This window comes from Babylonia areolata, chromosome 10 (genome assembly GCF_041734735.1).
Source record: "Babylonia areolata isolate BAREFJ2019XMU chromosome 10, ASM4173473v1, whole genome shotgun sequence".
Classification (NCBI taxonomy): domain Eukaryota; kingdom Metazoa; phylum Mollusca; class Gastropoda; order Neogastropoda; family Buccinidae; genus Babylonia; species Babylonia areolata.
This window is the reverse complement of record NC_134885.1, coordinates 5,043,917-5,061,416: the sequence shown is the minus strand read 5'-3', so window position 1 is coordinate 5,061,416 and position 17,500 is coordinate 5,043,917. Positions and strand designations below refer to the sequence as shown.

General features: G+C 42.7%; 1 protein-coding gene across 1 annotated transcript in view; it reads right to left on the bottom strand.

Annotated features, from left to right (window-relative positions):
• LOC143286413 (A disintegrin and metalloproteinase with thrombospondin motifs like) overlaps nucleotides 1-17,500 on the bottom strand; it is a 42,971-nt gene that overhangs the window by 14,249 nt on the left and 11,222 nt on the right. The window contains exons 6-10 of the mRNA XM_076593974.1: nucleotides 10,544-10,685; nucleotides 7,209-7,287; nucleotides 5,515-5,592; nucleotides 2,998-3,158; nucleotides 1,262-1,311 (exon numbers count right to left, since the gene is read on the bottom strand). Coding sequence (XP_076450089.1) covers nucleotides 1,262-1,311; nucleotides 2,998-3,158; nucleotides 5,515-5,592; nucleotides 7,209-7,287; nucleotides 10,544-10,685 — 510 coding nt within the window. The remainder of the gene's footprint in view (nucleotides 1-1,261; nucleotides 1,312-2,997; nucleotides 3,159-5,514; nucleotides 5,593-7,208; nucleotides 7,288-10,543; nucleotides 10,686-17,500) is intronic.

The window sequence follows — 17,500 nt, the reverse complement described above, 5'->3', positions numbered from 1 at the left end:
CGTCGTCGTGCCATTGTTGTCATCGTCGTGCCATCATTATCATCCTCGTGCCATTATTGTCATTGTCATCGTCGTGCCATTATTGTCACCGTCGTGCCATCATCGTCTTCGTCGTCCCATTATTGTCATCGTCGTCGTTGTCGTCGTCATGTTTAATGAAAGCATCGTCATCGATCATCACCAGCAACATTAGCAGCATCATAAATTCATTTTAAAACAACAACAGCCCGAAAACGGAGTAAGGCTTGCCAACATGGCGGGGTAAAAACGGTTACACACATAAAAGCCCACTCGTGTACGTACGAGTGAAAACGTGGGAGTTGCAGCCCACGAACGAAGAAGAAGAAGAAGAAGAAGAAGAAGAAGAAGAAGAAGAAGAAGAAGAAGATAATGATGATGATGATGATAAAATGAAAAAAACAACACAAAACAAAAAACAAAAAAAACCGTCACCAATATCACCACCATCACCACCATAAAACAAACATCATCAGCAGCATTATGATCCTCCTCCTCATCATCAACAACAACAACAACAGCGAACGACGATGATGGCGATGGCGGCAAAGGGCAAAACGCCTGCAACAACAGCTGTAAAAATTGATAATCACAACCCCAAGTTTTGGAGATAGTCACAATTTATCAGGGGAGGCAAAACAACACCACAGCCACTATGTTAGTGTGTCATGATAGCGTCCCTTTAACGCCAGTGCTAATCGTGACATTCGAAGTAGTAGTAGTAGTAGTAGTAGGAGTAGGAGTAGGAGTAGGAGCATGAGTAGTATGTGGTGCAGTACCCTGAAACGTTCGTGTTCAACATGATATTATCAAAACTACTACTACTACTACTACTACTACTACTACTACTACAAATGGGTCCATGGCCTTTCTTGAATAAAATATCGTTACTACTACTACTACTACTACTACTACTACTACTACTACTACTACTTTTATCATTCTTTTTCTTCTTTTCGTCATCATCATCATCATCATCATCACCGCCATCATCATCATCTTCATCAACGTCTTCGTCAACATCTTCATTACCATCATCATCGTCATAGTCATGATCATCGTCATAGACATCGTCGTCGGCGTCATCATCATCATCATCATAATGTCATCTCGATCTCTCCCAACCCATGCTCCCCCCCGTGTTCCCTCCTCGCCCCCCCCCTCCCCTTACCCCCCTCCCCTCTCTCTCTATTCGCCCCGCCCCAACTCCCCCTCAATCCAGACAATAGGGTTCTGCTGTCACCTGCAGTGTTGTTGAATCGGAAACCATTGTCATCGCCATACAGGTCGTATCTGAAAAACAACAACAAAAAAACCACAAATAAATAAGTAAATAAAGAAATAAAGAAATAAAGAAAGAAAAAATATATATAAAAACAACACAAAAAAAACACATAACCACTTCAAATTCAGAAAGAAGAACGAAAAAAAAAAAAAAAAAAAAAAAAAATCTCAGTCCATGAATGAAAAAAAACGTTCAGAGTTCTGAGTTCTCCCCACCCCCACCCCCACCCTCTCTCTCTCTCTCTCTCTCTCTCTCTCTCTCTCTCTCTCTCTCTCTCTCTCCTCTCTGTCTCCCCCTTCTCTGTCTCATTCCATGCTTCTCCACGTTCTCTCTTCCACCACCACCCACTTCCACCCCCATGCATCTCTTTCTCCACCACCACCACCACCACCCACTTCCTCCCCCCCCCCCCCCCCCCGCCCCATCTCTTTCTCCACCCCCACCCCCCACCACTCACTTCCATCCCCTCTATCTCTTCCACCACCACCACCACCACCACCACACCACCCACTTCCACACACCCTATCTCTTCCTCCACTACCACCACCACCCACTTCCACCCCGGCCCCGATCTCTTTCTCCCCCCCCCACTTCCACCCCCCTGCATCTCTTTCTCCACCTACCTACCACCACCCACTTCCTCCCCTCGCCATATCCCTTTCTCCCCCCCCCACCACCCACTTCCACCCCCCTGCATCCCTTTCTCCCCCACCCCCACCACCACCCACTTCCACCCCCCTGCATCCCTTTCTCCCCCACCCCCACCACCACCCACTTCCACCCCCCTGCATCCCTTTCTCCCCCACCCCCACCACCACCCACTTCCACCCCCCTGCATCCCTTTCTCCCCCACCCCCACCACCACCCACTTCCACCCCCCTGCATCCCTTTCTCCCCCCCCCCCACCACCACCCACTTCCACCCCCCTGCATCCCTTTCTCCCCCACCCCCACCACCACCCACTTCCACCCCCCTGCATCCCTTTCTCCCCCACCCCCACCACCACCCACTTCCACCCCCCTGCATCCCTTTCTCCCCCACCCCCACCACCACCCACTTCCACCCCCCTGCATCCCTTTCTCCCCCCCCCCCCACTTCCTCCCCCCCCCCCGCCCCATCTCTTTCTCCACCACCACCACCACCACCACACCACCCACTTCCACACACCCTATCTCTTCCACCACTACCACCACCACCCACTTCCACCCCCCTGCATCTCTTTGTCCACCACTACCACCACCACCCACTTCCACCCCCCTGCATCTCTTTCTCCCCCCCCCCACTTCCACCCCCCTGCATCTCTTTCCCCCCCCCCCACCCACCCACTTCCACCCCCCCTGCATCTCTTTCTCCACCACTACCACCACCACCCACTTCCTCCCCCCTGCATCTCTTTCTCCACCACTACCACCACCACCCACTTCCTCCCCCGACCCCGATCTCTTTCTCCACCTACCCACCACCACCACCACCCATCCCCCCATCCCCCATCTCTTTTTCCACCACCACCACCACCACCACCACCACCACCACCCCATACCCCCATCCCCCATCTCTTTCTCCACCACCACCACCACCAGCACCAGCACCACCACCACCCCCCATCCCCCCATCCCCAATCTCTTTCTCCACCACCACCACCACCACCACCACCACCACCACCAGCACCACAACCACCCCCCCAGACAACTCACTCAGTGATCAGCATCAGATGGTCGTGGGCCGGAAGGGAATTGATGTTGTCACTGACGTACGACTCCAGTTGGGTCAGGACAGTGTCCGCCTTCACCTGGAAAACCCCACTGTTGGCCGTCTGCTCCTTCACGTTCTCCGTCCACGGAGACTCGTTTGCTGTCTGGGAGAAGGAAGGAAGGAAGGAAGGAAGGAAGGAAGGAAGGAAGGAAGGAAGGAAGGAAGATTTCAGTTTCACTTTCGCTTTCTCAAGAAGGCGTCACTGCGTTCGGACAAATCCATATACGCTACACCGCATCTGCTAGGCAGATGCCTGACAGCAGCATAACCCAACGCGCTTGTCAGGCCTTGAGTGCATGCGTGTATATATATATATATATATAATTATTTGTGTACCTCTCAAAGTGGATTTTTTTCTGTATACGATTTTGCCAGAGGACAACACTTTTGTTGCCATGGGTTCTTGCCCTGTGTCCTTGAGGGTGTGGGTTCGAATCCCGCTCCCTGTCCTCCGTCCACGGAGATTCCTTTCGCTGTCTGTAGGAAGGAAGGAAGGAAGGAAGGAAGGAAGAAACGAGGAACGGACCACAGTATGAGAAAATCAAATCAAAATCATAATTATTGCTTATAGCGCTGTTGGCGGAATAGGGATCATTTCAGGTTGATGGCGTGAGGAAATGGTTTATCTTAATTAAGAAAGTTAAGAGGTAAGAAGCAAAAGGCAGTTACCTCTGTTTATTTGATTGTTTATTTATTTATTTATTTATTTAATTATTTATTCATCAGATCATGAAACCACAACACCCTGAAAGACACCAGGACACACATCACCACACCACTGATCGAGAACTACATCATATCATAACACACAGGATTGCATAACTCGACAATACCACGACAAACCACACCACAACACAATGACATCACTTCGCACCCATAGTATCACACAAAGTCGACTACCTATATTTGCATTTGTTTGTATTTGTATTTCTTTTTATCACAACAGATTTCGGTCTGCTCTTCCCAGGGAGAGCGCGTCGCTACACTACAGCGCCACCCATTTTGTTGTATTTTTTCCTGCGTGCAGTTTTATTTGTTTTTCCTATCGAAGTGGATTTTTCTACAAAATTTTGCTAGGAACAACCCTTTTGTTGCCGTAGGTTCTTTTACGTGCGCTAAGTGCATGCTGCACACGGGACCTCGGTTTATCGTCTCATCTGAATGAGTAGCGTCCAGACCACCACTCAAGGTGTAGTGAAGGGGGAGAAAATATCGGCGGCTGAGCCGTGATTCGAACCAGCGCGCTCAGATTCTCTCGCTTCCAAGGCGGACGCGTTACCTCTAGGCCATCACTCCACTACACACTCTATATCATAATGATCTCACAACACCACAACACAACACGCATTATAACACAGAACATCGCATTACACACACACACACACACACACACACACACACACACACACACACACACACACACACACACACACAATGACATAAAAGAAATATGGCTGACAGCACCACAACAGAACACACACACCACAAGATAACCCCCACCCCCCCACCCCCCGTACCCCCAGGCCCCCACACCTCCGCCCCCTAACCTGCATGCCCGATAACTCATTGTGCATGTATGAGGTATAACTGAAGGTGGTGCGCGGGGGAAAGGGAGGAGGAGGAGGATAAGGAAAGAGAGATTCCAGATTCCAGATGGTTTAATGTTCATAAGTCATCAGGCTCCTAACATTGTCAACAATAACAGACAGTATTCTAGTACATTACAAATTATGTTGCTTTGATGAAGGAGAGAGAGAGAGAGAGAGAGAGAGAGAGAGAGAGAGAGAGAGAGAGAGAGAGAGAGAGACAGACAGACAGACAGACAGACAGACAGACAGACAGACAGACAGACAGAAAGAAAAAACAACAACTCAGAACTCAAAACTTTTTTTTAATTCAAGAATTAAGATTTTGGGCATGGCCCATTCTTCTAACTTGTCCTAGCTAATACACATCAGTTGCAATAGCACACACACACACACACACACACACACACACACACACACACACACACACACACACACACACACACACATATATATATAATGAAAAAAATGGGAGACATAGAATTAGAGAGAGAGAGAGAGAAAGAGAGAGAGAGAGAGAGAGAGAGAGAGAGAGAGAGAGAGAGAGAGAGAGAGAAACAATATGATAAAGAACAGACACACCCGCCCGCACACACACACACACACACACACACACACACACACACACAGATTGACAAAAGGATGAGAGAGAGAGAGAGACAGACAGACAGACAGAGAGAGAGACAGGGAGACACAGAGAGAGCAGAGAAAGATGTCATGAGTGGTTCATGTCAATCGCCCAAAGTTCTTAGAGAGAAAGCACGCAATATAGGTGTATTATGATTACACTAATCATGATCATCATTCTTCTTCATCATCATCATTTTATTTTTCATCTTCTTAATATCATATCAACAACAAACACCGCATCACCTGTGCTATGATGAACCCGGACAGAATCACGTTCAGTCGATAATCAGTGGTATCGATGCTGGCGTATCTGGAATTGATCTGCTCGGGGGAGAAAAAAACAATGTTGTTACTGTGGTGGTGATGATCTATTGTCATCATCAGCATCATTGTTATCGTCAGTACCATCATCATGTAGGTCAGAATTAGTCTTCTTCTCATTCTTCTTGAATATGTTATTCTTAGAAAATCACCATCATCATCATCATCATCATCATCATATTACCTTCACTCTTACCACCAGTACCATCATTATGGAAGTAATAATTCTTCTTCTACTCCTTCTTCTTTACAAATACATTAACTCTCTCAGTACGGCCAGTCCTCTCTTCTCCTCTACACAGACCCCTCGGATGTCCAGTGGGTGTCTGAATGACCCAACCTTTAGCTTCCGTCGTCAGAATTGTGGTATTCTTTGTCAACATTCACGTCTTCAGTATAAGAGCCTTCCGCTTGCAATATTTTGATGATGGTAATCGGGGTGAAACGCTGTTAACGTCGTCTCTTTCGCCGTTCGTATGGAGAGAGTTAAAAGAGAAAATTATTATCATCATCTTCTTGTTTACTTCAGTGTCCTTGGGGACGGAAGGTGGGGCGGGTGTGTGTGTGTGTGTGTGTGTGTGAGGGGGGTTCCCTTCTCTTTTTATGAAATTGTGTTGGTGTTTCCATTATTATTATTATTATTATCATCATCATCATTATCATTATTATCATTATTATTGTTATTGCCATTATCACGTTTTCTTCCATAACCCACTACGATAGCATATTTCTGCCTCCGCTGATTTCACTTTACAAATTATTTTTTTCATCTTCCTCTTTATTCTGCTGAAATGCAAGGGAAGCAATTCACTGAAGTCATTGTGGTCATGTGGTATTCTCGACCGAAGGGTGATAACCCCTTCAGGGAATTATCTTGTGAGGAGGGTCTCAGCAACAATGCTAATCGTCGTAATTTTTCATTACAGATGATCAACATTACGATCAGCTCAAAAGCAGTTTGTCATTATTATTATTTTTGTTGTTGTTGTTGTTGTTGAGTACGGAACGCTAATTTGTATGAAATGCATGTAAAAGTACTTGGCAGAGTCTCAAACACATGAATAAATAAATAAACAAATGATTAGATAAATTATTGAATAGACAGATGAATAAATGAATATTTCTTTTTCATGGTGAAGTATTTTAATAACCCAGATGAAGGATGCGTCACTCAGATTCTTAGCAAAGTCATTCATAGATCAGAAATACTAATCACAAAAAAGAAAAGAAAAAAAAAGTGATTTTCAAGCACTTTTAAGAATTATGTTGCCACTCAGAGCAATAATAACAACCACAAAATGGGCAGTTTGTAGGTCACCTGTCTCATTACAGTCTGTTTAGAAATAAACATCATTACAACAACAACAACAACAACAGAACAACAACAAATTAAAGTTTGCCACGGACACACACACACACACACACACACACACACACACACACACACACACACACAACCGAACACCGGGTTAAAACACAAGACTCACTTTGTTTACACAAGCGAGTCAAAAATCCAAGAACCTTCAGCGATCGTTTCCTATCATCTGCTTGTGATATGCAGGTTATGCCCCTTGACTTGGAACTGAAACGAAAGTAGTAATTCAGCAGGCACCCACCTCATTGAAGATATAGGCCACGTACTGTTTGGCCTGTTTGATAGCTTCTGTGGGGCTGTTCCCTGCCTTGGTCAGCCAGCTGTAATGACGTCAACACTCATCCGATAATGATGATGATGGTGATGATGATGATGTCGTCGACGACGACGACGATAATAACAATAATAATAATGATGATGATGATGATGATGATACTACTACTACTACTACTGATAATGATAATGATAATGATAATGAACAAAAATGATAATGATGAGAATGATGATGAAGATGATAAAACAACAATAACAACAACAACAACAACAGCTGCTGCTGCTACTACTACTACTACTACTACCACCACCACCACCACCACCACCACCACTACTACTACTACTACTACTACTACTACTTCTGTTAGCAACACCACCACCATCAACAACAACAAGAACAAGAACGACAATAATAATAATAATGATGATGATGATGATGATGATGATGATAAAACAATGATGAGAAGAAGAAGAAGACGAATGACGATAATAACGATAATGATGATAATGATAATCATCGTCATCATCATCATCATCATAATCATCATCATCATAGCACTGATAATAATGGATACTGATAATATCATATTTCAGCATAATCTTTCTTATTGTGCATATGTCTCGTTTCAATGACTTATAACAGTGATTTATAACAGTGGCGGATTTTAGCAGTCCATAATTATTGTTCAATATCAAGGTGTATTATTTTTTTGTTTGGGTTGTCTGACCTGAAGAGTTTCAGTTTCAGTTTCAGTAGCTCAAGGAGGCGTCACTGCGTTCGGAGAAATCCATATACGCTACACCACATCTGCCAAGCAGATGCCTGACCAGCGGCGTAACCCAACGCGCTTAGTCAGGCCTTGGAAAAACAAAACAAAAAAAAAACCCAAAACAACCTGAAGATGAAAAAGGCCGATGGATTCGATGAGCAAGAGACAAAGATGACAGAAAACACGAGGAGCAAAAACCCACAGAACAGTATCGGTATCAGCATCAGTAACTCAAGGAGGCGTCACTGCGTTCAGTTCGGACAAATCCATATACGCTACACCACATCTACTAAGCAGATGCCTGGCCAGCAGCGCAACCCAACGCGCTTAGTCAGGCCTTGAGAGAAAGAGAGAGAGAGAGAGAGAGAGAGAGAGAGAGAATGCATCATTAACTCTCTCCATACGAACGGCGAAAGAGACGACGTTAACAACGTTTCAACCCAATTACCATCATCAAAATATTGCAAGCGGAACGCTCTTATACTGAAGAGGTGAATGTTGACAAAGAATACCACAGTTCTGACGACGGAAGCTAAAGGTTGTGTCATTCAGACACCCACTGGACATCCGAGGGGTCTGTGTAGAGGAGAAGAGAGGACTGGCCGTACTGAGTGAATTAAATGAATGAATAATTAAACAAATGAACGAATAAATGAATTAAAAAAAACAACAAAACAAACAACCCACGAGAGCAACAGTAGGCCTAATTAAAACCAACAGAACGACGGGCGCAATAGCCGAGTGGTTAAAGCGTTGGACTTTAAACCTGAGGGGCCCGGGTTCGAATCTCGGTAACGGCGCCTGGTGGGTAAAGGGTGGAGATTTTTACGATCTCCCAGGTCAACATATGTGCAGACCTGCTAGTGCCTGACCCCTCTTCGTGTGTATACGCAAGCAGAAGATCAAATACGCACGTTAAAGATCCTGTAATCCATGTCAGCGTTCGGTGGGTTATGGAAACAAGAACATACCCAGCATGCACACTCCCGAAAACGGAGTATGGCTGCCTACATGGCGGAGTAAAAACGGTCATACACGTAAAAGCCCACTCGTGTACATACGAGTGAACGTGGGAGTTGCAGCCTACGAACAAAGAAGAAGAAGAAGAAGAAGAACAAAATACACATACATACAATAGCAAACAGTCAGCACAACACAATTAACAAACAAGAAAAGACACAGGAGGGGGGTAGAGGAGGTGCAGGGTAATGTGTGTAGTGTGTGTGTGTGTGTGTGTGTGTGTGTTGGAGCTCATGTACGTTTATATGTATTTGACTGTGCTTTCATATCTGTGAAACTGCATGTTTGGGGCATATCTGTCATGCATGTGTGGGTGTATGTGTGATGTGTGTCTCCATGTTTTACATTTATTTGCTTATTTATCATCATTGTTGTCTTATTTGTTTATTTATTTATTTATTTATTTTATTTTTTATTTATTTATTTATTTTTTAATATTATTATCATTACTACTACCTTTTTTTATATCATAGTTATTATTTATTTATTTATTTATTTATGTAAGCTTATCTATTATTTATTCACCTTTTTTTTTCTCAAGGCCTGACTAAGCGCGTTGGGTTACGCTGCTGGTCAGGCAGATATCTGCTTGGCAGATGTGGTGTAGCGTATATGGATTTGTCCGAACGCAGTGACGCCTCCTTGAGCTACTGAAACTGAAACTGAAAAGACACAACCAAAACGCAGAAAATACTGCAAAGACAACAAGATAAGTATGGACCCAGTATAGTCCTATCATCCCTGATGATGAATAGCCTAGAGGTAACGCGTCCGCCTTGGAAGCGAGAGAATCTGAGGGCGCTGGTTGAAATCACGGCTCAGCCGCCGATATTTTCTCCCCCTCCACTAGACCTTCAGTGGTGGTCTGGACGCTAGTCATTCAGATGAGACGATAAACCGAGGTCCCGTGTGCAGCATGCACTTAGCACACGTAAAAGAACCCACGGCAACAAAAGGGTTGTCCCTGGCAAAATTCTGTACAAAAAATCCACTTCGATAGGGAAAACAAACAAAACTGCACGCAGGAAAAAATACAAAAAAAATGGGTGGCGCTGCAGTGTAGCGACGCGCTCTCCCTGGGGAGAGCAGCCTGAATTTCACACAGAGAAATCTGTTGTGATAAAAAAAAATACAAATACAAAATGGCTGAATTCTCCCAAGTACCCCCCCAAAAAAAAACAACAACAACAACAACAAAACAAAAACAAAAAAAAAAAACAAAAAAAAACAACAACACAAAACAAAAACAACAACAACAAAAAACAAAAAAAAAACAACCAAAAACAACAACAAACAAACAAACAAAAAAACTACAAAAAAAACAAAAACCGGGGATGTTTAATTTAGCATGATATTGTAGGTCTCAAGGCCTGACTAACAGATGTATTGGTGCAGCGTATATAATTATGGATTTGTCTGAACGCAGTGCAGTGACGGCCTCCTTGAGTTACTGATACTGATACTGTAGGCCCCTGTGTGTGTGTGTGTGTGTGTGTTTTGCAAGGTATCTTACTATTTGTAGAAAGCGTAGTCCAGAGCCACCAGCACGTCAATGTAGTACTGTGTAGTGTCCCGTTTTTCACGTGCTGCACGTGCTGTGTGGGACACAGGACCAGGGCTGTGGGCCTCGCTCCTCCTGTCACCCCGCCCTTTTCCTGGGACACGAGAGAGGAAGTTTCGGGTTAACTCTCTCCATACGAACGGCGAAAGAGACGACGTTAACAGCGTTTCACCCCAATTACCATCATCAAAATATTGCAAGCGGAAGGCTCTTATACTGAAGACGTGAATGTTGACAAAGAATACCACAATTCTGACGACGGAAGCTAAAGGTTGGGTCATTCAGACACCCACTGGACATCCGAGGGGTCTGTGTAGAGGAGAAGAGAGGACTGGCCGTACTGAGTGAGTTAAAAAAAAAAATCATCTTTCTTTTCCTTGGATTTTTGGGTGTTATACTGTGGTTTGTAACCTTTTTTGTTTGCTTGATAGTATTATCAACATCTTAAAATTAACAAAAAGAGAGGCAAGGCCTTCAAGACTCACTTGTGGCAAATTAAGTCCCCTAGCATTAATTACAGAGTAATTTCCCTTTTTTACTATCTGCACCAAAAACGTTTGCAAAATAAATAAAACTTCCATGCTTAGAAAAAGAAGTTCCTGTTTGAACAAAGAATGATAATAATGACTGCCCTTGTTGTTGGGTCAGAATATCAGAACAAAGTGTCAAGTTTAGAGAATACAAAAAATATAAATATAACAGTAAATACAGTTTGCATATAATTAGGCTTCATTTTTTAATTATTTTTGTGCCCATCCCAGAGGTGCAATATTGTTTTAAACAAGATGACTGGAAAGAAATGAATTTTTCCTATTTTTATGCCTAATTTGGTGTCAACTGACGAAGTATTTGCAGAGAAAATGTCAATGTTAAAGTTTACCACGGACACACAGACACACACACACACACACACACACACACGCACACAGACAACCGAACACCGGGTTAAAACATAGACTCACTTTGTTTACACAAGTGAGTCATAAAGGGTGAGATCAAGTCTTGTCAATAGCCGTCAGAAATGGAGTTTGTCGAGTCCATTCTTATAGTTTGGGTAAATGGAAACGGGGTTTGTAGACATTTCACCCAGTCATTTCTGTCTTCTGGGTTTCTTTATTTATTTTATTTTTTTTGTTTTTTATGTTCAGTTTGATCATTTGTTCCCATGTTTGTGATGTTTGATTATATGTTTGTGGTAATATGTGAAGAAAGTGAATTAAAATGTGAAGAAAAAAAAGGAGAGAGGAAAAAACATAATTTGGGGTTGTAGCATTAAGATTCTGTTGTTGTTGTTGTTGTTGTTGTTTTCTATTCATTCTGTTGTCGTTTCTTAGTTTTGTTTTCTTTGTGTGTGTTTCAACTGTTCCAAAGCCCTCGCTCTCCTTGTGAAATTTTCAGACAATGCACACACACACACACACACACACACACACACACACACACACACACACGTGCACGCATGCACACACACGCGCGCGCGCACACGCACACACACACACACACACACACACACACACACATACACACACTCATGCATACACGCATCATGCACAAACGTGCACATACACGTACAGTCTAGCACACACACACACACACACACACACACACACACACACACACACACACACACACACACACACACACACACACACACACACACACACACACACACACACGCACACATACACACATACATATACACACACGCGCGCGCATGCACACACACACACATGCACAAACGTGCATGCATGCATGTACACAAACACACATACTCAAGTACGCGCAGACACACAGACACACACACACACACACACACACACACACACACACACACACACATTCCCATATTATCCTTTCCAAACCCCCACTTCCCCCATTTCTTCGTTGTTTTTGTCTTTGTCTTTTTTTCTGAGGGCAGGATGTAAAAAAGCTGTATAAGCTTATTCTTTTGCCCTCAATACACACACACACACACACACACACACACACACACACACACACACACACACACACACACACACACACACACATTCAGAACGAAACAAACAAACAATCAACAACAACAACAACAACAACAAAATCAAACATAAATCGGAACTTTTAGTTGCTATTTTCACATGGAAGATTGTATGTCAGCACACTGAAACAAGCACATCCTCCCCCTCTGTATGTGCATAAGTATATATATATATATATATATATATATATATATATATATATATATATATATATATATATATATATATATGTGTGTGTGTGTGTGTGTGTGTGTGTGTGTGTGTGTGTGCGTGTGTGTGTGTGTGCGAATGTTGGGTGGAGACAGTGTGTGCATGTGTATGGATATGAATGTATGAATGCGTTCGTTTTATTACTTTTTTACGATGTTAATGATGATGATGGTGATCATTCTTCGTTGTAGTAGCAGTAGATGTAGCAGTGTTAACAAAATTATTATTTTTGTGTCGTTATCGTTAATGTTGTTATTATTATTGTTATTGTTGTCACAAGGACAGATTTGGAAGACTGGGCGATGCCTAAAATCTTTATCCTTGAGTAATAAAGTTTTTGAATCTCTCTCTCTCTCTCTCTCTGTGTCTCTCTGTCTCTGTCTGTCTCTGTCTGTCTCTGTCTGTCTCTGTCTCTGTCTCTGTCTCTCTCTCTCTCTCTCTCTCTCTCTCTCTCTCTCTCTCTCTCTCTCTCTCTCACCAACGTCCCCCAGTTTGAAAACTGTAATCACTATGCTCGCTATAACAGCTGTCCTTTGTCGAACACCACATTCACAAGCATTTTAACGGCACTGTGCAAACTTAGACAAAACAAAAAAAGAAAAAAAAAAGCTTGTCCTGGCTGAGCGCGCCTCCCTGTACCCCCCTCACCCCCCCCCCCACGCCCCTTCTTCTCTCCCCCCCCCCCCGGACCCCCTGTCACCCCTCGCCCCCCATCCCTCGCCCCCCGTCACCTCAAGCCCCCGCTGGGTTCCACGCTGAAAGGGGTCTTTCAGTGCAAGTGAAGAACAGATCTTTGGAGAGGTGATGGGACTGATTTGGGAGAGAGCAGAAAAGGGGCGAGAAAAAGGTTGTATTGGTTAGTTGTGAGTGGTGGCCAAGTGGTGTAACGCGGAAGCGAGGGAATCTGTGTGTGTGTGTGTGTGTGTGTGTGTGTGTGTGTGTGTGTGTGTGTGTGTGTGTGTGTGTGATCGAATCTGACATTCGCTAGTATTTTCCTCCTCCTCCTCCTCTTCCTCCTCTACAAGACTTTTAGCGGTATTCCGGACGCTACAATCAGACGATGAATAGATGGAATTAAATGAGAGAGGGGAAGAGAGAGAGAGAGAGAGAGAGAGAGAGAGAGAGAGAGAGAGAGAGAGAGAGAGAGAGAGAGAACACTGAACACTGAAACTGTTGAATGCCATCAGCATAAATGCCATAATGGCATGGGGTTCACAATTTCCTGGGCATTGTCAACGCAAAAAAAATAAACATTAACACTGAACAAATAAATACCTCAAACACTATTCAGTTTACAAATGTCGACAACCGTCGCTAAGCGTACATGCATATCTTCATTCATGTAAGTAGAAAATGAAACCAAATTAGACCAAGACATAATCATAAGTATTGTATTGGTAAGTAAACCATCTGGCACATTAAGAACCAAAGGTTGGTATGTGTGAACTATAGGCATAATGATTTCAAACTGCAATCGAAAGTGTTCTTACTTTATTAGCTTCAGCAATGTATTTGGCAAAGGATCTGATCACGTCTTCATTTTCAGCTGTCAGCACATCAGCCAGGTTTTTGTCTTCTGATAACAGGCGCATTAATTAAACATGTTACATTTCTCTCTAATGGGTTCGTACGCTTCACATTTGAAGAGGAGAGAGAGAGAGAGAGAGAGAGAGAGAGAGAGAGAGAGAGAGAGAGAGAGAGAGAGAGAGAGAGAGAGTAGATAATTTGTCTGCACACAAAAGATTATTCAGCAAGACTGATCGAGAGACACGTCGTCCAAGACATCCTGTTAAAAAACAACAACCCCCCCAAAAAAACACACACAAACAAACAAACAAACAAAAACAACAACAACAAAAAACAAACAAAAAAAAAACATCGGACTTTTCTCTTCGTAGTCTGCAACTCCCACGTTCACTCGTATGTACACGGGTCGGCTTTTACGTATATGACCGCTTTTACCCCGCCATGTAGGCAGCCATACTCCGTTTTCGAGGGTGCGCATGCTGGGTATGTTCTTATTTCCATAACCCACCCGAACGCTGACATGGAGTACGGGATCTTTAACGTGCGTATTTGATGTTCTGCTTGCCGTATACACACGAATGGGGTTCAGGCACAAGCAGGTCTACACAAATGTTGACCTGCGAGATCGGAAAAAAATCTCCACCCTTTACCCACCACCAGCCGCCGTTACCGAGATTCGAACCCGGGACCCTCAGATTGAAAGTCCAACGCTTTTTAAAACCACTCGGCTATTGCGCCCGTCACACAAAGGACTGGTTATTCAGTCGGAGGGGAAAGTTCTCGAAATAAGTCTCTCCTGAAAAGCCTTCTGAGCGCTCACATGCCACACGATTCGGTTGGCGTGAACAAATTCATATACATGTACTGCTTCGTCTTTTTCTTCTTCGTTTTTTTTCTTCTGAGCAAACGACCACCGTGAGATGGCAAGTTTTACATGTCAATAGTTGAAACTCAACGAGGAATACAAGCTTGACACAGTGGTTCCTTTTGTATTCTGCATCTTTTCATACCCACACCCCACCCCACCCCACCCTACCCTACCCTACCCTACATCATTACTCAATTTCTTTCACAGCGCTTTTTTAGTTGAGTTGTTGTTACTTTTCTATCGCCGACGTAGCTTATCAAAGGAGGTGTACTTTTATTCTCTAAGCTCACACTCGCAGTAACGTATAGGTTTTTTTCTTCGGGACGCTCGCGGATTATGCTAATATATATATATATATATATATATATATATATATATATATATATATATATATGTGTGTGTGTGTGTGTGTGTGTGTGTGTGTGATGACACAACTGTTTCCTTAACACAGCTGTTGAACGAACTGGAAAATATAGTGTATAGAACATAGTGTCTACGGGTCTACGTGCTTGTAATCTGTAGGCTTACGTAGTTCTTTTGTACCTTATAGTTACGTTGTTGTTGTTTCTCTATTATTTCTTTACGTTCAATCAGAAAATTAAGTTCTGCTAAATATATTGTGAGATGTACAGCAGTGGATGATTTTGAGGAATTAAATATTAGGTCTGATATTGATTTTCCAAAAAATGCACAAAATAATTCAAATCTACAAACCATTCGCACATATGTGTCAGATATTTTAAATTCTTCAGACATTGATTTGCATGATATGGCACCTCGTGTTCTGGTGCCACCTGTCCCTCCCTGGGAGTTAACAAAAGCAAACGTCAACATATGTGCTTCTGACACAACAAAAGGAGAATCTCCACATATAATAGCAGCATCTGTCAGAATTGAATTAGAAGAAAATTTTGATTATCATTTAAAAGTTTACACTGATGGCTCGGTCCTGGATGATAGCAGTGCAGGATCTGCTTTTGTCATTCCTGACCTAAAAACAGAAAAATCATATTATTTAGGTAAGGGACATTCAATTTTTACAGCTGAATTGGTGGCCATCCTTATGGCTTTAAATCATCTTGTTGATATACCAATCATAATAAGTAATATCCTATTTTGTGTTGATTCTCAATCTGTCTTAAAAGGTTTGCTCCTTTTTGAGAATAATCAAAGAGAAGATTTATTTTTTGAAATTAGGTATTTATTGCACTCCGTATTTGTGAAGGGTACAAATGTTGATTTTTGTTGGATACCATCCCACACTGGATTCCGTTATAACGACCAAGCAGATAGGGCAGCAAAAAGGGGAGCAAAAAATCATATAGATAGTATAAAAGTATATTGCCCATTGTCATACAAGGAAATAAGCAATATACTAGAAAGAGACTTCTATAGGTGCTTGAATTCAAGTCTAAAACCTCGTCAGTTGACTCTCTCAGACTTTGGTCCGATTCGCAGACCAATTCTGAGCTTAGCTCTCAGACTATTATCAAATTCATTACGGACCAAGTATTGTTCTAATGTCAAGTGTATATGCTTTAATAACCTGACAATTGAGCATATAATTTTTCACTGTAGCTTGATGAAGCCTTTTGTACACGAAAGTGTGTCTTCACAAGTGACTGAGAACGTTGATGTTTTTGACTTTTTGCATTCATTATCAGTTGTTTCGCTTGTCAGTTTAACGACTTCTCTTTTACGAAGTCCTTTAAGTAATTTCCTGTAACTGTATTTAGAGGGGTTTTTTTTGTTTGTTTGTTTGTTTGTTTGTTTGTTTTGTTTTTCTTTCAAATTTCACCCACATTTTTACCCTCATTTGCCCAGTTTCCCCAAACCCTCCATTCATCCACATCTCCCACCCCTTCTAACCGATAATACTCAGATGTATTCATAAATACTTTTACAAAATGTCTTCAATCACCGATATGTGTGACGGGACATTAAACAAAAAATTCCTTCCTTCCTTCTTTACGTTCTCACTTTTTCGTCTTCTTCTTCTTCTTCTTCTTCTTCTTCTTCTTCTTTTTTCTTCGTTTCTTTATATAATAATAATAATAATAATAGTGGATACTTATATAGCACACTATCCAGAAATCTGCTCTAGGTGCTTTACAAAAGCGCTTTTGTTAACATAAAACATTACATCAATGTTACATACCCACACCAAAATGTGACCACACACACACACACACACACACACACACACACACACACACACACACACACACACACAATGCATAATGCATTTTAACATGCATGTGTATTTAACAGCTACCCGAACACATA